Source organism: Zea mays, chromosome 4 (assembly GCF_902167145.1).
Source record: "Zea mays cultivar B73 chromosome 4, Zm-B73-REFERENCE-NAM-5.0, whole genome shotgun sequence".
Classification (NCBI taxonomy): Eukaryota; Viridiplantae; Streptophyta; class Magnoliopsida; order Poales; family Poaceae; genus Zea; species Zea mays.
In genome coordinates this window covers 165,725,547-165,746,340 of record NC_050099.1, presented here as the reverse complement: position 1 = coordinate 165,746,340, position 20,794 = coordinate 165,725,547, and the positions used below count along the sequence as shown (strand labels likewise).

The 20,794-nt window shown below is 48.8% G+C and overlaps 2 protein-coding genes across 2 annotated transcripts; one reads left to right on the top strand and one right to left on the bottom strand.

Annotated features, from left to right (window-relative positions):
• Nucleotides 1-11,959: 11,959 nt before the first annotated feature.
• On the top strand, nt 11,960-15,788 carry LOC100191930 (Tetratricopeptide repeat (TPR)-like superfamily protein). Its single transcript, NM_001137354.1, has 3 exons — nt 11,960-12,368; nt 12,657-14,656; nt 15,305-15,788. Exons 2-3 carry the CDS (start codon nt 12,729-12,731, stop codon nt 15,516-15,518), a joined length of 2,142 nt encoding a protein of 713 aa, NP_001130826.1. The 5' UTR covers nt 11,960-12,368; nt 12,657-12,728; the 3' UTR covers nt 15,519-15,788.
• Nucleotides 15,789-16,066: 278 nt separating this feature from the next.
• On the bottom strand, nt 16,067-19,306 carry LOC100192928 (uncharacterized). The gene is made up of 5 exons (NM_001371635.1): nt 19,088-19,306; nt 18,918-18,968; nt 18,753-18,812; nt 16,500-16,571; nt 16,067-16,395 (listed from the first exon to the last, which is right to left on the bottom strand). The coding sequence occupies exons 1-5, from the start codon at nt 19,194-19,196 to the stop codon at nt 16,358-16,360; spliced, it is 330 nt and encodes a 109-aa protein (NP_001358564.1). The 5' UTR covers nt 19,197-19,306; the 3' UTR covers nt 16,067-16,357.
• Between the last annotated feature and the right edge of the window lie 1,488 nt (nt 19,307-20,794).

The following is a 20,794-nucleotide window of genomic DNA, read 5'->3' as shown; positions in this document are numbered from 1 at the left end:
AAAAGTACTTCTGGGGGATGCCATCTGCTTGGTAGATCACTAGTTTCATGGACATCCAAAAAGCAAAATAGTGTTGCCTTGTCAACTGCCGAAGCGGAATACATTGCCGCAGGTGCTTGTTGCACACAAATTTTATATATGAAACAAACTCTTCTAGACTATGGCGTAGTTCTAGAAAAGGTACCTTTGTTGTGTGATAATGATAGTGCTGTTAAAATTGCTAATAATCCTGTACAACACTCTCGCACCAAGCACATTGATATCCGTCATCACTTCCTTAGAGATCATGTTGCTAAAGGAGATATCATTTTAGAAGGAGTAAGGTCGGAAGATCAATTAGCGGATATTTTCACTAAGCCACTTGATAAGACCCGCTTTTGCATGTTGAGAAATGAACTAAACATTCTTGATCTCAGAAATTTTATGTAAAATGTCAAATGGTGTTGTCACTTGCATTGCATATTTATATTCCTTGTATTGCATCTAGGACTTGTCTAACCTAGTTGAGATAACCGCCAACAAAGCGAGTGAAAAAGCTTAACTCGGGTCAAACCTGACAAGTCTTAGGTTTTAAGCTTTTAGCACTTAAATTCTTACTTTTCATGCAATTATTGGTTCTTGAAATATGCATGAGGTACTGCACTTAGGGGGAGTATTCAAAACTCAAATCACTCATGAAAACCCCGAGTGCAAACCAAAATGCAAATTTCACCATTTGCCTATTTTCTCTAAAAATTATCTAGCCTATGGCAAAATATTTTGAAAAGTATATGAGGGTGCCAATACCTGTCCCAACAAGTGTTATTTTGAGTGATTATAAGTTGGGATTTGGTTTGGTTAGGAGTTAGATAGAAAAATTCAAAATTTTCCAAACTCCCCTCTGTCTGGGCTCACCGGACAGTCCGGTGTACACCGGACACTGCACTGTGCAATGTCCGGTGCACCGGCAGTCGCGCGCTATAATCCAATTCTCCTGTGCGCTGTCCGGTGGTTCACCGGACAGCTACTGTGCGCTGTCCGGTGTGCACCGGACAGGCACTGTAGACTGTCCGGTGCGCCCATATCGCGTTTTAAAAAAAGGCCTCCAGCCCGCAGCCGGGCCAGAGGCACACTCTCTCTGCCAGCGCCTCCTTCCTCTCTGTCTCTGGCGATTCTTCCCCAGCGCCGGCGATCTTCCCCCACCGGCGTCTCTCCGGCGACCTGGTGCTCTCCGTGACCCTTTCCTCTCCGGTGAGCAGTCATCCCCCCTCTCCTTCCCTCTATCTCCTTGCTCTCGGTTTGAAAGGCTCTGTGGCATCCAAGTCACCACCCCCTTGTGCAAAAATCCAATTTCTGTGAAATCCAATGAATCCAGTTGGTGGAATGTGTCCCTTTGTCCCCATTATGTATCCCTGCAGGATCCTAGCTCCTTCGGGAGGGTTTTCATACCTCAAATGGCCATTTCCCTAAAACCCTAACTCCCCGCACACCATGTGTTCGATGAAATGCCCAAACCAGCCAAACTTACTCCAATTGAACCCAAATTTTTCAGGCACCTCCACAACACTTCCAGCAACATCCTTGCAAAATTTTTCGCCAATCCGAGATCCCAGGCTTAAATTTCACCAAAATTCCCGTTTTGAGCGATCGTTTCCGAGCCGAGTGCCCAAATCTCTTTTTCTTCGACTAAATTCAAACCAAGCACACACTTCCCTCATATTTACCTATATAAACCTATTCGTGAAGTATCGGCTCCATCCCATATCGTTTCGTGCCTTAATTCGAATTCCAAACCTTCTATGGCACTTTTTATCCGTCAAACATCGTTTTCACATCATTTGACTTCTTGATCGTCCCGTATCGTGCCATATCTCTCTGTGTATGTATTTATTCACATTTCATATGATTATGACTATGTGACTAATACGTGCTCACCTCTTCTGTCATTTCAGTGACCTTGTGTGACTGTGTGCCGTCTCCCGTCCTGCCTGGATCGTCACCTCTCGTGTGAGCTTTCCAGGTAGACATCTCACTCTTTGCTAAATCTATCGGTCACTTTTGCTCTGTGCTTAGTCTCTCTATCTCATTTGCAGACATTAGTTCAGGATGCCACGCACGAAGAATGCGTCGGCGTCAGGGGGTGGCGATGACGAGGACCCTCGTCGCCCCTTCAGGCAGGTGAAGGGCAAGACCGTCTATTTGGAGCAGCAGGAAGGCCGCAAGAAGCGGCGTACGGACAGAGAGGCTCGTGCAGCGGCAGCAGCTGCAGCAGCCGCTGCGCAGGCCGCCCTTGGAGATCAGCCGCATGTTCCATCCGATCAGATTGCATTCCGTGCTCGTCGTCTCACCCCCCGGTCTCGCTCCTCCACTCATACCTCCGCTTCCACTCCGCCACCCACTCTGCCTGCTCCCGTCACTCCTATTGCTCCATCCACCTCCACAGCCATACCCACTACCTCCACTACGCCAGCTTCCACTGCTTCCCCTGCTCCCGCTCCCGCTTCAGCTCCTCTTGTCCCTCCACCTCGCTTTCGGGAGCGTGATGAGACTGAGGTCCGTCCTCTGGTTTCGGATCCTCGTCTGTTTGATCTTCAGCGTGCTACTGCAGCACGGGTACGTCGGTTCAGGTACGTACCCGTGGAGTCTTGGCTACCAGCTCAGAGAGACCCAGCAGCAGGTGTTCTTTTCAGCACACGGATTCAGGAGTCATTCTTCAGGGCTCAGATGTCTGCTCAGATAGCGCTGCGAGTGCACCGCCTCTTGGATCTTCCAGCTTTTCTGCTTGCAGCCGGTGCTGAGTCTGAGGCGCATCTCACCTATCTGCCTGGCCTCCTGTCCCTTCTGACTATCAGCGGCAGATATGTTGAGGAGTGGGTCCGCGTCTTCTACGCCTCTGTTTGGATTGACCCGGATCATCATTGGATGAGGTTCCGCTTTGAGCGCGAGGATGTCACGATCACTGCCAGTCAGATCCGACAGCTATTTGGATTCCCTGAGTCGACGACTCGCCTTCACAGCCTCTGCTACGGCACTTCAGATCCTCCTCGTCGCCCTCACGGCGGTGTTGCTCCAGGGACAGCTCACGTCGCGGCTCTGTTCCGCCCGCCTTTCACAGATGGGTCGCGACGTTCACCAGCAGACTTTACTACAGCAGCGAAGTACTTATATGAGCTCATCAGACGGACACTCCTGCCGAGGATGGGATACAGGGAGGCTACCACTCATATTCAGCTTTGGCTCCTTGGTGCCCTGGTATCCCACTCACAGTTTGATGTTGTGGACTTCCTGATCTGTGAGATCGAGGACACTGTTCTGGATGGGATTCGTGCTCGTCGGCAGTTACCTTATGCTCACTACTTATGCCACATCTTTGCGCAGCTGATTCAGCCACCTCGATTTCAGAGCACTCTTGAGGCCTCACGCCTTGTGTTTGGATCTTACCGCCCTGCTCCTGAGATTCCGGTGCCAGCTTCTGCTTCTGTGTTTGACTCTCAGGCCGAGGATGCAGCTCTACGACAGTTTGACACTCAGGGTACAGCAGCTGATGATGATGATGATGATGATGATTTTGGGGTTCCTCCTCCGCCTCCGCCTCCTATGCCTCCACGCTCACATGATCATGAGGCTGGGAGTTCTAGTGCTGCCCCTCCTCATCCTCAGGCTATGGACCCTGCCCTTGCTTCGATTCTTCAGACTCTCACCCAGCAGCAGCAGACTCTCACCCAGCAGCAGGCTCTCCTGGCAGCCGAGCAGGCCCGTTTATCCGACAGGATGCTCTCGATGTTTCAGAGCATGCAGGACAGGCAGGATGCTCTTCAGCAGCAGCTTATTCAGGATAGGGCAGAGAATAGGGCATTCATGGCTCTCATGCTCCAGCATTCTGGTATCTCAGCACCTCCGGTTCAGTCTGCTCCGCCTCCACCGCTTCACGCTCCAGTGGTGCCTTCGATCTTGTCTGGACCCCCTGCTGGTACCTCTCCGCTCCGGCCGGTCACTTTGGCGTTCACCTCTCCGGCTCTCAGCTCTATCTGTCCGCAGCCGTCAGTGCCACCAGCATCTGCTGTTACCACTACCGCTGTGGCAGTATCTGTGACCGCTTCTGTTCCGGTAGCTCCTGCAGCGCGGCCTCCGTCCGAGTCAGTACCAGCTCCAGCTTCTACCGCAGATCCTGGATCCGAGACTGACTCTGACCCTCCGTCGGCGTTCGCTCTGCTACCTCGACCTCGACCGGATGCGCCCCCGCCTCCTCCTCCTGCTTCAGATGTTTAGGTTCAGGTCCCTTTTGGTGTTTGACGCCAAAGGGGGAGAGATATGAGTTGTGAGAGCTAGGGGGAGTTAGAGAGTTAGTAGAGAGTCAGAGTCATTTTGATGTAATATATGTGCTTGCTACTCTCTGTACTAGCTTGATGTTTTTGGCTCTCAAACTCGTCATATACTCTCGTTGCGTATGATTGACTGTGTGTATTATGTTTTCACCTTATATCATATCACCAGTCTTCTAGCTCTTGTTTCATTAATTTACCTTCTCTTTTATGTGAACAAGAATCTTATGATGTGTATGCGCTCACTCTTATTATTATGATACACATTCTTTCTGTCAAAGATTACTGAGTATAATTAACCATTCTTTCTATTGACAGAATCTTCAAAACAAACTACTCTCACAAAACTTGTAGGGTTGTCATCAATCACCAAAAAGGGGGAGATTGAAAGCATCTAGGCCCCTGGTTGGTTTTAGTGATTAATGACAACGTAATATTATATGTGACTAACGTGTGTTTTGCAGAGACAAATGGTAAGTTAGGTCGCATGACAGGTAGAAGTACTACAACGGTGAAAACAATCCCGGAGATAAGAACTCGAAGCGACGGCTAAAACGACGGAACAAAAGGTGAAGGTCTACGGAGTCCGAGTGTCAAGGAGATGTGGACACTCGCGATTTAGTTAGGTCTTTTATTCTCTTTTAGCCGTACTATAAAGAGGGGTTGTCGATGAGTAGTTTGACCAAGAGAGTTCTAGTGTAGTGTTGGTGCACAATCACACTCATATACAGTGCTAGGTGTCACTCTAGAACTCACACACAAGTTAGAGCGAAAACCGATTTGAAAATCAGCTGAAAAACAAGAGGTAGGGTTTCTGGCTTAGGGGCACCGGACTGTCCGGTGTGCACCGGACTGTCCGGTGCACCATCTGCCAGGTGGGGCCAGGCTGGTCCGCGGCAGTGTTTTCTCTTCGCAGAAACCCGAGAGCGCAGCATTCGGAGTTGAATTTTAGTGGTGCACCGGACACCGCACCGGACTGTCCGGTGTGCACCGGACAGTGGACTGTTCACTGTCCGGTGCACCATGAGTCCAACGGCTCTCTGTCAGAACTAGCCGTTGGAAGTGACCGTTGGCGCACCGGTGGCGCACCGTTGGCGCACCGGTGGCGCACCGGACTGTCTGGTGCGCCATCGCGCAGTAAATTGCCTGTAATGGCTAGTTGGTGGGTGAGGGCTATTTATACCCCCTCCACCCACCATATTCAATGTCTTGCACTCCACATTTATTCCAGCACATTGGTAGAGCATTGCAAGCACCAAAAGCCTAGTGAGGAGATTAGAGAATCATAATCCGCGCTTGTTCCTCATTAGCGCTAGTGAGAGCCACCTAGAGCACACACCACTTGCATTAGGCTTCTCTTGGTCAAGCGAAAGTCTACGGCTTGTTACTCTTGGTGATCGGCATCACCTAGACGGCTTGGTGGCGTTGGGAGCTCGGTGATCACCGTGGAGATCTTGTTGGTGACCCGACTCAAGTTTGTAAGCGGTCTCGAGGGATCCACCGCGCCGGAGTGGCAAAGGATCATCTCGTAGTGAGCACTTGGTTCTTGCGAGGACCAAGGGGGAGCGATACCCTTGCGCGGGTGCTCCAACGAGGACTAGTGGAGAGTGCCGACTCTTCGATACCTCGGGAAAAATTGGAGGAGTCTTCTAAACTTTGCTTTACATTCCGCACTTAATTCAAGCACATTACATTGTGTATTTGTTTAGCAAGTATTTGAAGTATTATCTTAGCTTTGTTACATTTCTAGTATTATATTCTTAGTGCTAGTTGTTGGGGTGAAGTTGGGCTCTTGTTTAGCTCTTGCTTAGGTTTTAATTAGTGTTGATTTTTAGAAAAGCCCAATTCACCCCCCTCTTGGGCATCGTGATCCTTTCACGCTCACCGAAGCCGGATCGCTTGGTGGATCGAAGCTGAATCTAAAAGGCACATGGTGGAAAACGGACGGTACCTCTCGATCGATGGATGGTGACGAAGTCGCGTCGGGGACGGACTGCACCGTTATGTCAGGTACGAGGCTAACGCCCAGCAGGCCCTTCGCGAGCGTGCTGGCGTCATCTGTCCGCTTGGGGTTGGCGTGTTGCGGGGAAACGACGCTTGTCGTCGTCTCAGGCGCGAGGTCAATGCCCGACGTGTCCCCCGCTGGGGTACCGGCGTCGTCGACTCGCTCGACAGCCGACGAGGTGCCGCCTCCTGCTTGGCCACGATTGCCCCGCCTCCTCCTCCTGCGGCGAGGAAGGCGACGGGACAAACCCGGATGCTGCTCTTTCGCCATGGGGGAAAGACGTCGCCGAGTCCGCCGCCGCGCGGGCGGGCTGACGGCCGTCGTTGTCGCTGTCGCGCTGCGGGGGAAGGAGTACCATGTCGTAGCTGCCGTCGAGGGACATGAACTCAAGACTCCCGAAACGGAGCAGTGTCCCGGGCTGAAGAGGTTGCTGGAGACTACCCATCTGGAATTCGACGGGAAGTTGTTCGTCAACACGCAGCAGGACTCTACCTGGCGCGCCAACTGTCGGTGTTTCGACCCGGGGGCGCAGCAGGACTCTACCTGGCGCGCCAACTGTCGGCGTTTCGACCCGGGGGGTCCCTGGACCGACGAGTAAATTGTCGCTGCGTGCCCCAGCCCAGATGGGTTGGCGCGATACGGAACACGAAGGGGGGGACCACGGCTTCGTGTTATCCTGCGCCAGAGTGGGTGCGCTTGCAGTAGGGGTTACAAGGGTTCACGAGGGAGAGAGGGAGTCCCGCGCGACCACCCTCCCGTATGAGGGCCCTGGCCCTTCCTTTTATAGATGCAAGGAGAGGGTCAGGTGTACAACGGGGGTGTAGTAATATGCTAACGTGTCCGGCAGATAGGAGCCAGAACCCTATGTACATGCCAACGTGGATGTCAGAGAGGTGCTAGAGCCCTGTGTACGTGGTGTCGTGGCCGTCGGAGGAGCATTTGAGCCCTGTAGAAGCACAGCTGTCGGGGCTGTTGGGACCTTGTTGACGTCTCCTTGCTTCCATAAGAGGCTGAGAGCCACCGTCGTCATGGACGCACGTGGGGAGCCATCATTACTTGTTACCGGGGCGAGCCTGGATGGGACGTCGGTCTTGTTCCCCCGTAGCCTGAGCTAGCTAGAGGTAGGGTAATGATGTACCCCCTGCGGCGTGGTCGGTCCGAGCCCAAGGTCGGGCGAGGCGGAGACTTCTCCTGATACTGAGGCCGGGGTCGGGCGAGGACGCGATTCCTCTCGAGGTCGAGGTTGAGGCCGGGCCCTGAGGTCGAGCGAGGCGGAGACCACCTTCCGAGGTCGAGGTTGAGGCCGAGCCTTGGGGTCGGGCGAGGCAGAGACCACCTTCCGAGGACGAGGTGGGGGCCGAGCCCTGAGGTCGGGCGAGACGGAGACTTCTCCTAAGGCCGAGGCCCAAAGTCGGGCGAGGCGGAGCTTCCTGTGGCGCCTGAGGCTGGACTCAGCTGCTGTCAGCCTCACCCTGGCGGGTGGCACAGCAGTCGGAGAGGGGCGAGCGGCGCTGTTTTCCTGTCAGGTCAGTTAGTGGGAGGGCGAAGTGACTGCGGTCACTTCGACCTTGCCGACTGAGGCACACGTGTCAGGATAAGGCGCCAGGCGATCCTTGCATTGAATGCGCCTGCGATACGGTCGGTTGGTGAGGTGATTTGGTCAAGGTTGCTTCACAACGAAGCCTGCCCGAGCTGGGCTTCGGGCGAGTCGAGGGTGCGCCCGTTGCTTGAGAGGGCCCTCGGGCGAGGCGTGAATTCGCTTGGGACTACAGTTCCCGCCCGAGGCCGGGCTCGGGCGAGGCGAGACCACGTCCCTTGAGTAGACGAAGCCTTGACCTGAATTACGTCCATCAGTCTCTGCAGTTTGTGCTGATGGTGATTACCAGCCGAGTTTAGGAGTATTGGGGTACCCCTAATTATAGTACCCGACAATATCCTAACCTTTGAGTTCTGTCAACAAATATTTCCAGTACGTGGTAGTGCGGTCGGCTGGACACAAAGAAATGGACAGACCAACCGAACCCATCCAACTGGTTGTTAACATTTTTTCCCTCCAGTAACGTCGGCCGGCCGGCGCACTAATGAGCATCCCCATCAACCAGTCTATTTCCGGTTAGAACTAAAGGACACTCTAGTCATTTTTACTTCCTAAAGAAACAAACAATGTGACTATAATAGGGTGATTAAACTTTATTAGTCACCAAGAGGGTGAATAAAAATAACTAGTGACACAACAATAGCCATGTAGCGTGAGATTTGCATCCAACTTGCCCTCTCCCACTTCACTGTCTCTCTTTTTACCCAACAAGGCAACAACAGCATATTTTCGACGACATAAATTTTATTTTTGACAGTTCCGAGCCACCGAAAATAACTTTAGCGTGAGATTTGTACCCAACTTGCCCTCTCTCACTTTACTGCCTCCCTTTTACTGTAGAGAAAATTCCTGGTATGCCATCAGATTTTATACTCATCCCTTGTGTGCCACTGAGTGGCATATAGGTATATTTTTTGGTGTCTATGACATGTGGGGCCAGTGGCATACAAGGAATGAGTATATTTTCCAGTGGCATACAGGGAATTGGCCATTTACTGTACGCGCACTCAACTGTAAAGACCGGTAACCATGCAACAACATCAAAGCATTGAACAGAGATAATACAGTCATTATACATTTATATCCAGTAATTAATGCTATGTACATAAATTTAGTCACTAAAACTAAGCAGGGTACCTCAGTGATTATTTTAGTCACCTGATAAAGGAAGCAAACGCGGCCTAGATAGCATACATATCTCTATGACTCTATTTCCCTCGAAACAACGGCAATAAACCCGTACCGTCCGGTTGTCGTGACCCACGCCGGCCGACGGAGCCCCGTATCACGCGCGGCGTCGCTCGATAATTCGTCACGCCGGTCGGCTGTACATACCTGCGCAAGATCACAGCCACTGGCCAACCACCGTACATGCCAACGTCTCTCAGGCAGATTCACATGATGACACGATCGTAGGACGGTGCTCGTGTCCGTGGTGCGACCATGGGTCCACCTCGTCGCGTCGCGGATGGGACTGATCACCGATGCGATGCGGTTCACGCGCATCTCGGAATGCAGCCAGCCAGGCAGCCAGCGAGGAAAATGGAGAGAAAAGTTCGGGGGGGTCGATCGAGCTCGCCGGCCGGCCGGTCGGCGGTCGTTGGCGAGCAACTCTAGCTCGCCTACTCTGAAGTTGCCATCCTTGTCCTCCTCGCGCGCCGGCGCCGCGACTGCGACCAGTGTGTTTTATACTCTGGAGTAATTGTTGATATATACACAGTGTAATCGCAGCATGACAACCTTCGTTTCCGCCGTCCCGTCGCTTTCGCGCCAACCGATCGTCCACTCTGGCCAGCTGCCGCCCGCCGCGCTGCACCTTCTTTTTTTTTCATACTGACTGACAACCGGACGAACGAGAGAGAGAAAAAAACAGCGAGCAAATCCAGCCACCTGCTGCTGGCCTGGCCTTTCTTGAGAGGACCCCCTCAAAAAAAAAAAAGAGAGAAAACAGCTCTACAAGAAAGGATCTCGCCGAATCATATTTATTTCCAGCACAGACTCGTACGGTAATGCGCTACACACTGCCACCTACGTTTCGGAACTCCCGTGAGCTTGGCTGTACAAGTTGGTTCGTTGTAGCTAGCTAGCTAGCTGCAAACTGTCTGGCCTGGCGTGCCGCCGGGCGCGTCGTGCCAGTGGTGCGCCGGCAATAGAGCGCGACGCTGCATTGCTGTGCACTCCTCTGGCCACCTATAAACCACAGCCTAGGTGTGCACTTGACTTCTCACCCTCCTCCACAGCTCTCTTTTTTCTATAAGACATGCGAGCTTAGGTGTCTGATCGGGAGAGATGAGGCGTCCAATCTAACGAGAAATGTCATGCGCAGAAAGCACACACGCATGACCGCATCGCTTTACCAACCGTGCACCCGAGTTTTTTCTTTAAAAAAAACCAGGAAGAGAGAAACATAGCGTGCAGGGGCATGTTGCTATGTTAGTAAGCAGAACAATAATATCCATTTCTCCCGTGTCGCTGCGGATTTTTTTTTATGATGAAATCGTTACACTCGTGTTGCTAACATTACTCGGTAAAGCTTATAGAATATTAGATCAATTTATATAAAAGAAAATATGACCACCAAACAGAGATAGCATGTCATGTATGTTGATATACTGAAAATAATAGTTTGCACTTAATGGTAGATGATGATGTTGCACTTATTGGAGGGTGATGCATGTGGCACTTATTAACAAGATATGATATGTGAATATAGCTTGCATGCAGCTTTTCTAAAAGACATGGATATAGATGTAAGTAGATTCAGAGTTGGACAGCAGCATAAATAAGCAATGAAGTATTTTTCAGGTGACTAACAAATGGTGCCTCGTGATTATAACAAATCATGCCTCGTGGATGTAACATATAAAAAAACAAAGTGACAATTTGTGAGACAAAAGGAAATAAAAATGATACGGTAAGAACTAGATTCAAGGATAGAGACCAAAAGTAAAGTAGGTTGGTAGGCTATCATCGTCCTAAGTAAACATATATATGATGGACTTTTCAGACTTAGGGTATGTTTGATTCAGCTTTATAAGACGGATTTTGCCGTGGTTCCAGAAACCGATGAATAATATAATTTGTGTTCGGTGGGAGATGCTAGCGCAGACTCACTCCGAATGGTGAATCGGTGAGACTCGAGCGTAGAGTTTGAGGCAAAGAATTATATTATTTCAGGTTGGCGCTCTAGTCCAGTATAGTACTAGTCGTAATATTACTTGAGAACTGTGTTACAACTGGTGCGTGTGTGGGAAGGAGGGGGCCTTGCCCTTTTATAACACAAGGGTGGGATCTTACGGTGGAGACTTGTATTTACTAGGAGCTTGACCTGTTGACCTTGGTGGCGTAGTCCCCCTTATCGAAGTTGTTGCCCGGACAATGTACCACCACTACCGGCGCCGCTGCATGGTCCTCCCCCACGACGAAACTAGGGAGGATATAAGCGATGCACGCATCCGTAGTGGGAGAGGATGCAGGTGGATGGAGGGAAAATTGCCGCCATTCTTTTTCTGTTTCGAGAGTTAGGGCGTATCTGGTATGGCTCTAGAGCAGAATCGTTGCACTCTAATGGGTCCTCCTTGCGCTACAGTACTAGGAGAGCATACAAGGATCCGCCAGATCTAGCGTGAGGGTGTCGACCCCCACCCCCTTCCTGTGCGCTATAGTGCACATTGGAGTTTGGTAGTTAGGAAAAATTGATATTGGATGATAAATAGATGTAGAAAATGATACTTTATGATTTGGTGGGGGTATAGGGAGAATTTAAAGATAACCTCTGGCTTCTGCTGCGGAGAAGAGAAAAATAGAGGATATAATCGAATTGACTGCATAATGCGGTACATGGAGAAAAATTTACTGAAACGGCCACGGATAGACTAATACCCAGAGTCCCAGACTTTAAATGGGTACTTCCATGCTGAGCTGGAACAATATTCCCCTTCCCGCTCGTGGCTGTGGCTGTGGCTGTGGATGTGGTAGTGTGGTCCGATTACACCGAGGCGCGAGCCATCATTTCTCTAGTCTGCCCCCTGCTCTTCGCGGCTCTGCCGCACTCGTCTTCTCTCTTCCTCTTCTCTCTGTCTCTCCTACCCTCCGTCACCACCTCGTCCCTATGGCAAGCGAGCTTCTCCCAGCCTCTTCCTACCAGACTATCCTCCTGCCGCAACGGACCTGACGGTTTCCCTCCATCTGGCCTCCCTGTCGCGCGAGCTGATCGACCCACGCAAGCGCAATGCCGTCCAGAGGCTAGTTCGAGCTGCTGAGCGCTGATCACGGTGAGGCCACCCAGATCCACCCGACTGCCACCCGGATTTCGCACCTTGCCTTTTCTTCTCTCGTTCACCCAGCTGGCTCGGTCGCTCCTCCCTCTCTAGTGGGCAACTGCCAACTGGGCGACTCGCCGACGCCCCTACGCCAGGTGCTCAGGTCTTCGTCGGGTCTTTTGCCGGCGACGAACACACACCAGGTTTGCGCACCCTTTCTCTTCCATTCCTGCTGTGCGAAACCGAGCACACGACCCTAATTTAAGCTATTTTTGTTCGGATCTGATCTAATTACTAGCGTACGCATGCCTGCCAGCATCGATTCTTTGAGCAAAAGTTAGTGGGTGTACAATTGTACACGCATGCCCTTTACTGGCTCCGCCCCTGGCCTTAGCCAATCTTCCTGTTTTTCCGTTTATTGGTTGTTCGGCTTCAGTTTTGAAGCATTCACATGTCGCCTTAATAATAAAAAAATTCCGTTTTTTTTCCAGGGTATTGTGTAGAGCTATCATCTCCCTCGGTTTCTTGGAAGAACAATTATTTGACATAATTATCACCATAAGATGCCTGGAATTACAGAGGATGGAGTTGTTGCAGAGGAGGTGCCGAACGGGGTGAATTTCTCTCCACAGAACGAAAGTCTGCCTGCCCCAAAGTCGACAGCAGCTTCAACGATGGCGGGTAGCATGCAAAGCGAGGCGCTTGAGATGCATGTTGAGGCCTCCGGTGCTGGGGAACCCTCAATCGAGCAACTCTACAACAACGTATGCGAGATGGAGAGCTCAAGTGAGGGTGGCTCCCCATCACGCGAGAGCTTTGGCTCGGACGGGGAGGAGTCTAGAATTGACTCGGAGCTTCGACATCTTGTTGCTGGGGAGATGGAGGCCATGAAGGTGATTGAGGAGGAAGAGGAGAATGGGAGTGTTGCCAACGTTGTACCCCCTGCTCCTGCTGAGAATGGGACCCCAGTAAAGGAACACTCTTCCAGTTCGTCCAAGAAGTCGAAGAAGGCATCAAAATCACAGCTTGAGTCTGATGCCTCTGTTGGACTCAATGGAAAGGCGTCCACTGAGGAAGGTGAGAGCGAGGTCAGCAAACCGGCAAGCCGAGTTGGCCGACGGCGGAAATCAAATGCCAACCCACAGAGTGGAACAGAAGATGCTGGGCTTGATAACCCAGACCTTGGTCCATTTCTTCTTAAACATGCAAGAGACTTGATTGCCTCAGAAAACCCACGGCGGGCATTGAAATATGCTCTCCGTGCCACAAAGTCGTTTGAGAAGTGTGCTGGTGGAAAGCCAAGCTTGAACTTAGTGATGAGTTTGCATGTTGTTGCAGCAATCTACTGCAACTTGGGAAAATATGAAGAGGCTGTACCTGTGCTGCATCGATCCATTGAGATCCCTGTAATCGAGGAAGGCCAGGAACATGCTCTCGCAAAGTTTTCTGGTTGCATGCAGTTGGGGGACACCTATGGCATGCTAGGTCAAACTGCACACTCACTGCAATGGTATGCTTCTGGGCTTGAAATACAAAAGCAAACATTGGGAGAGCAAGACCCAAGGGTTGGAGAGACTTGTCGGTACTTAGCTGAGGCCCATGTGCAGGCACTACAACTCGATGAAGCACAAAGATTGTGTCAGATAGCCCTTGACATCCACAGGGAGCATCGCGAGACGGCCTCACTAGAAGAAACAGCTGATAGGAGGCTGATGGGTCTAATTTGTGACACTAAGGGTGATCACGAAGCTGCCCTGGAGCATCTAGTGATGGCCAGCATGTCCATGGTAGCCAATGGTCAGGAGACAGAGGTGGCCTCAGTGGATTGCAGCATTGGTGATATCTACCTCTCCCTGGGCCGGTATGATGAGGCTGTGTTTGCTTACCAGAAAGCTCTCACTGTATTCAAGACCAGCAAAGGGGAGAACCATGCAACTGTGGCTTCTGTTTTCGTGCGCCTAGCAGATCTGTACAATAAGACGGGGAAGCTGAGGGAGTCAAAATCCTACTGTGAAAACGCCCTAAAAATCTACCAAAAGCCTATTCCAGGGACTTCTCTGGAAGAAATCGCCACTGGTCTAACTGACGTCTCAGCCATATATGAGACGATGAATGAGCACGAGCAAGCGCTCAAGCTACTTCAGAAGGCCTTAAAAATGTACAACAACTCTGCCGGCCAGCAGAGCACGATTGCTGGCATTGAGGCTCAGATGGGCGTGCTGCACTACATTTTGGGCAACTATGGCGAGTCCTACGACTCCTTCAAGAGCGCAATTGCAAAGCTCCGCACTTGTGGCGAGAAGAAGTCTGCCTTCTTCGGGATTGCCCTGAACCAGATGGGGCTGGCATGTGTTCAGAGGTATTCGATAAACGAAGCAGCAGAATTGTTCGAGGAAGCTAGAACTGTTCTGGAACAAGAATACGGGCCATACCATCCGGATACTTTAGGAGTCTACAGTAATCTTGCTGGAACTTATGACGCGATGGGAAGGTAAACTCCCTACTTCTCGAGCCCAATTCATTGTCTCAACTAGGTGCTGATGATTGTCTGTGTGGCTGCATGCATAATGATTTGCATTCCAATCAGTGATTTGCTGGAAGCAGTAGGTGGCATGTAGGGTAAAGGTACTATGGCAAGTGGGGATTCTTTGTTCTTAGTCTACTCCTCTTACAGCTAGGCTCATGATTAGCATCTATCACCAGCTTCTTGCTACTCCAATTAGTTGATCAGATACCGGTACCAGTATAAAGTTGGATCAATTTAATTGAAGTAGGACCATCCTGCATCATCTTTACTTGCTTGTCGCTGGCTGCTCTGTAAAAGAAGGGTTCCGCATACTTTATCCTTTTGCTTTGTCTTTTTTATGTTTGTTTTCTTGCTCCCTGTTCTCGTGGAAACTTCATCCTGCTTTGTAAGGCATGTGGACTTTTAGCTTTATAGTCTGGGTGAAAGAGTACAACTGGCTGGATCAAAAATGTCAACACTACCTTAGCTGGCTAGATCAGATCGCTGAAGCAGCGGTACTTCTTCCTGAGTTACTGCTTTAGTACTTGTTTGGGAGCTTGCTATTCAAAATTAAAAGTTTGTGTTTCATTTTAGCCACAAATTATCTGTTGATATTTGCATTTTGTTTACCAGGCTGGATGAGGCCATCGAGATCTTGGAATATGTGGTTGGAATGCGCGAGGAGAAGCTAGGTACGGCAAACCCAGACGTTGACGACGAGAAGCGGAGGCTTGGGGAGCTATTGAAGGAGGCTGGCCGGGTGCGAAGCAGAAAGGCGAAATCCCTGGAGAATCTGCTCGAGACCAACCCGTATATCGCCACCAAGAGAAATGCCGTTGCTGCATGAGTCACTCTGTCCTCAGATGACACGGTATTGTGATGGAAGGCGAGGATTGTTACTAAGGTATTCGTATTCATTTGGTTTGTTCAGATGGGGGGTAACGGGAGTAGTGGTGTTTACATATTTGGAAATATGAAAATGCTTAAATTGATTGTTGTAAAGTTTCAAATGCTACTGTTTCTCCTTTTCTACTACCTCTCTGAGGTGCGAGTTTGCATTCGTCAGTTGTACCTGGGTTTTTATTACATACATGAAAAAAAAAATCAATGACACAGCAAATTCGATCCCTACTTAATTGAAAATTAAATTTGCCAGCGAGAATCGGCTGTTGGACAAGTTGAAGATGACAAAAGCAATAATAATCGAACGCGGTCCCCCATCTCAGGCCTAGATACAGAAGTTACACGTCTACAAATTATATGCGTCCTATCTCCTATCCATCGTGTTTGGTTCATCGATTCTCACTTGCAGATATGTTTCACCTGAGTATAGCTTGTATTTTCTGAATTCACGTGAGAAACAGAGCCGTCTAATTAAAACATCACAAATTCATATGCCAATATAGGGAAACGGAGAGCTAAACATTGCTCTAGCCCATAGCCCACAATTACCAATTAATTTCTGCAAAGTGAGTAATTCGTCTACAGCTTCATGTGAGGAAGAGCTGTTGAACAGCGCCCTGAAGGACGAATATGGCATAACCAGAGTATTCGCCTACAGCTTCAAGTAAGGCAGAGCTTCAGAAACGTTACAGATCCATAGCATGTTCACCAGAATCTATTCAGTAACCACTACTGCTAAACGACGAGAAACGATGAAGCAACTCCACGCCGAAGCCATTCTCTCTAGTGACCATACTTCTGGAACTCCCACTCACTGTTGTCTGCAGTGTCAAATTACAAATTAGAAGGTGAGGCGGTGTGGACGGGAATGAGTAACAAAAAACAATCACATTGATCAAGAGGCAGAAATGCCAGGGCTACCGACCAAGAGGGCACACTTGACGGGTCTTTAGCCAACGGCTGATACAGTGGAAGTGGAATGCATGGTTGCAAATTCCTGAAGAATACAAACAGATTGTCAGTTCTTTCAAAGTCCAGTGAGGCAGTGGCTCTGCTAAGAGTTTCAGCGCTTTGCAAAATACAATGCATGCTTAGTAAAGCCACAAATCAGTCTAGGGACGCAGTTAACGAACAAGGGGTAAGCTAATCATTTAGGCTAGAAATAATAAAGTACACACATGATTAGAGAAGTCCAATTATTGACCTTAACTAGAAAACCATTTGAAAAAAAGACTCATCTTCCAACCATGGTTCTAAAAAACTAATTAAACTTACGTTTACTCTCAATTAAACCTGAAACAGACATGTTTTGGGCCTGGGCGTCTAATAAAACTCTGGACACGTCTAGGTGGTGCGCGTAGGCATGAGGCGGTGCTTAAGCGAGTGCAAAATTGCAAAAAAAAAAAAAGCAGCAGGTCTGCCTGGATTGGTGGGCTATTGTGCGACCACGTGGGCTGGTGGGAAGGACAAAAGCATGTGGAGATCCAGGGAAGGACGTGCAGCCGTGCAGGGATCAAAATTGCAAGCCCTTCCATCACTTCTTTGCATGCTTGCAAGAATTTGAATAAAAAATTCCTGAATGTGATACAATGTCTTCTGAGATCGAAGTTGGGCATCTAACCTGAGCGGCCATATGTATTGCCAGGAAAAAATAAAAATTAAAACAAATAAAAAACACAAACGCTAAAATCATGTTTAATCCATCTACTAGGTGCTAAGTGACCTAGCGCCTAGCGTCTTTTGGAACATTGATTTGAATAATTTTGCAGCAGTTGAAAAAGGTGCACAAAGAGAATGTTTGGCTACAGAGTGTGGCCTTGTTTTTTTTCGAGGAAAACTAAGATTAATTGCGTCCCTAGACAAGCAATAATTTACCAGATATAAGATTAGCAAAAGTGAATGTGCAGAGTCCTATCCAAAAATATAGCTGTAAAAAATTGATACGTAACATGAAAAACATTCAAAGAGTAAGCTAATTTTGCGCCCATATATTGTCTTTTTTATGCACCTTTTAATACCTGTTCCTACCACGGTATTTCAGGGTTTGTTAACAACTACTACCTAACCTAAGTTTGTGCTGAATTCCTAATGCATACATGATATCCTAAAAACAAATGGAATATACGTAATTACAAGAATATCAAATATCCTATTCTTGTCAAAACTGACCTTGACTTTTAATCTTTAAGATTTATAACACCTCAACAATATCCTGGTAGAAGAGTTAAGGAATGCAAGAACACTCATACATCTGAACCAGTGTTATTAAAACCCTAATTAGAGGTTGAAACCACGTTTTAGCGTTCTAAACTGTAAACGCAGTATTTCATGCATTTTAGACTATTAGTTACTTTTGGGTCCAGTCTGTTAGTTACTTTTGGGTCCAATCCGGCTTATGGGTGAAGTTTTGGTAAGCCACTAACCTCTCTGTTTTGATTTTTAACTTCATGTTTTTGTCTGAAATTGTGATATATTCGTATTTTTCTATGTTGTTTAAAACTATGTTTAAACGTTTAAAAGTCAAAACTTCACCCATGAGCGTTTCAACGTTTTATCGTTTTAATAACCTTGATCTGAACTGTCTAGCTAGATTACATAGTTAGTAGTTACAGGTGCACCAACAATCAAAGCATACATTGGGATGGCATAACATGTCCATATGAAAGTTATTTATCACTCGGCAAATAACTAAGCATGAAAGCATGACAATTATTACTCGACTCAATAACATTAGCTTATCTTATGCATCTAAATTAGCTGTTTCTATCGGAATCATAGTTCCAAGCAAGCAGCCCCAGTCCCCCACCCCTCAACACACCCCAGGACACCAGAGGCTGGGTGACCAAGGCAGATATTTTGTTCCAACCAGACAATCAACTTGTGCGCAAATGCTGATTGTAGCATCTAGCATGTATGTCTAAATGTACCTATCGTTTACAGCCGTGTATCACTTTGACAACCAAAACCATAAGCAGTAGATAGAATCAGACACTTTTCAGTCTGTGCTACTCTTTCCAACCACTCCACAGGCCCCAAATAATACATCCAACTTCACGCCACTGCAATCACCAAATTGAGCAGCCACCGCACAATAAAAGAACGTTGGGTTTACACAGAGCAAACCCTGCATTCGATACGGGGATGGGGGGCAAACAAAGAAAGTAGATATGAATCATACCCCAAGCGACGGTGCACTCCTCGCTGGTGGCGCTCGCCTGGTTCGCCTGGCACTCGATGCCTACACAACAGACAGACGCGGACCGCCACAACAAGCGAGGTTAGATCAAAGCACAAAACCAGAACAAATAGAAGGGGAAGGAAGAACGAGGGGCGGCGTGCTCACAAAGGTCCATGATGTGGTTGCGGCAGATGGCGCAGTTGTCCACCACGATGTCTGCGGGCGCAAAAAACGAGGCCGAAACCAAGTCAAATCGCACGAATTCAAGAGAAAATATATAATTAAAAAAACACAGAGGGCGAGAGCCATGTGGCGATGGCGCGATGCGTACGCACCCCAGGCCCAGAGAGAGACGGCGTTCCACTTCTTGATCTCGAAGCGCTTGGCCTTCTTCGCGGCGGCGGCGGCAGGGGCCGGGGGCACGACGACGCTGCCCTTGTCCATCGCGAGACGAGGCGAACGAACCCTAGAATCCTGGATAGAATCACGCTCACGCACGATAGGGGGGCGCAGCAGAGAGGAGAGAGACGAGGCGGCACAACTGTAGAGTGGAGACAGACGGGCGTCACACCGATGTTTTTTCAGCCCAAATTTTATTAAAATCGCAGCGTGTGCGTACGACATGCTGTGCTTTGGTTCAGCTTTTTTCTGACCAACTTTTCCGAGAATCTAACTGTGTGAGAATCTGGGTAGGAGAATCTGGCTTTATCTGAGTATCATTAGGATTACATGCGGATGAAGATAAAGTTGTCCATGAGACTCCGGATCTAAAAAGCGACGGATTACTACTATTGCGACGACTCAACCGATTATATGTTTATATTGATTTTGAATGGTTTTTACTCAAACGAATTTTATATAAGCTGACTGAAAAGCTTTGTGTTTGGCAGTCCGCAGCAGCTTTTGGTGGCCACAAGCTGCGAAAAGCCGAAACAAACAGGGGCCTTGTGGCGTAAGTGGCAGCATGTTGGCGTCATAAAGATTATGATGTTTGGTTTGATGTATAAGACATAATATATCTAACTTTTCCAACTAAACTTAGTTCATCAATTCGAGTGACTAAATTTAGTTAGATTGTGCAATCTATTAACTGAAAAAGGAGGATGTAGCGTTGGTTTAGGAGTGGTTTCTTCATTGTATAAGGTTGTATTTTCTCGGTTCTTTTTTATTTGTCATACTATGTTTCGTCCATTCACAACTTTTACTTTTGTGTACATTTTTATTGTCATCTTTTTTATGCTTTCATCGTAATTGTTTGTATATGTATTAGGTAATGCATCTAGTAAAAACACTATTGACGATAAATAATTTTGCGCATTTATTAATATACTAGTAATTAACGCGCGCCTAGCGCACGCTGGGCTATATGATTTTGTACCTGAAAGGGAAATAGTGTTAACATTTTCTATAATTAATTTTGGTAGTTGAATGTCCAACATAAATATTGGACTAACTAGTTTACTCTAGATTACATGTTCTACAGGTGCATAAAGGTTCAACACAAACCAATAAAAGATTGAAGATAGGATTCGAATACAAAGGACAAAGAAACTGAGTGTGCTCTGTACTGGTGCAACGGACTGTCCGGTGTGCCACCGGACAGTGTCCGGTGCACCAGGACCATACAAAGTCCAACTAGTCACTCTCGGTTTCTTCAGGTGCACTCCGCTATAATTCACTGGACTGTCCGGTGTGCCACCGGACTGTCCCGTGCACCAGCGGAGCAACGACTCCTTCGCGCAACGATCGACTGCAAAAGACGTTGACTCCGTGAACAGTGAAGAACAGTGCGCGCAGAGTCAGAGCGCAGAAGTCAGAGGCGCACCGGACACTGAATAGTGCCTGTCCGATGCGGCACCGGACTGTCCGGTGCCACTAGAAGACAAAGCCTCCAATGGTCACCTGCTCCTGAACCCTAACGGCTGGGTGACGTGACTGGCGCACCAGACAATGTCCGGTGCGCACCGGACTGTCCGGTGGCCCATCGACAACAGCCACCCCAACGGCTTGTTGGTGGTTGAGGGCTATAAATACCCCCCAAC

Coding starts and splice junctions, on each gene's coding strand:
- LOC100191930 (NM_001137354.1), top strand. CDS start 12,729: ATGCCTGGAATTACAGAGGATGGAGTTGTTGCAGAGGAGGTGCCGAAC. Junction 14,657..15,304: donor ACTTATGACGCGATGGGAAG/GTAAACTCCCTA, acceptor TTTGTTTACCAG/GCTGGATGAGGCCATCGAGA.
- LOC100192928 (NM_001371635.1), bottom strand. CDS start 19,196: ATGGACAAGGGCAGCGTCGTCGTGCCCCCGGCCCCTGCCGCCGCCGCC. Junction 16,572..18,752: donor GGAGTGCACCGTCGCTTGGG/GTATGATTCATA, acceptor TGTATTCTTCAG/GAATTTGCAACCATGCATTC. Junction 16,396..16,499: donor CCGTCAAGTGTGCCCTCTTG/GTCGGTAGCCCT, acceptor TTGACACTGCAG/ACAACAGTGAGTGGGAGTTC.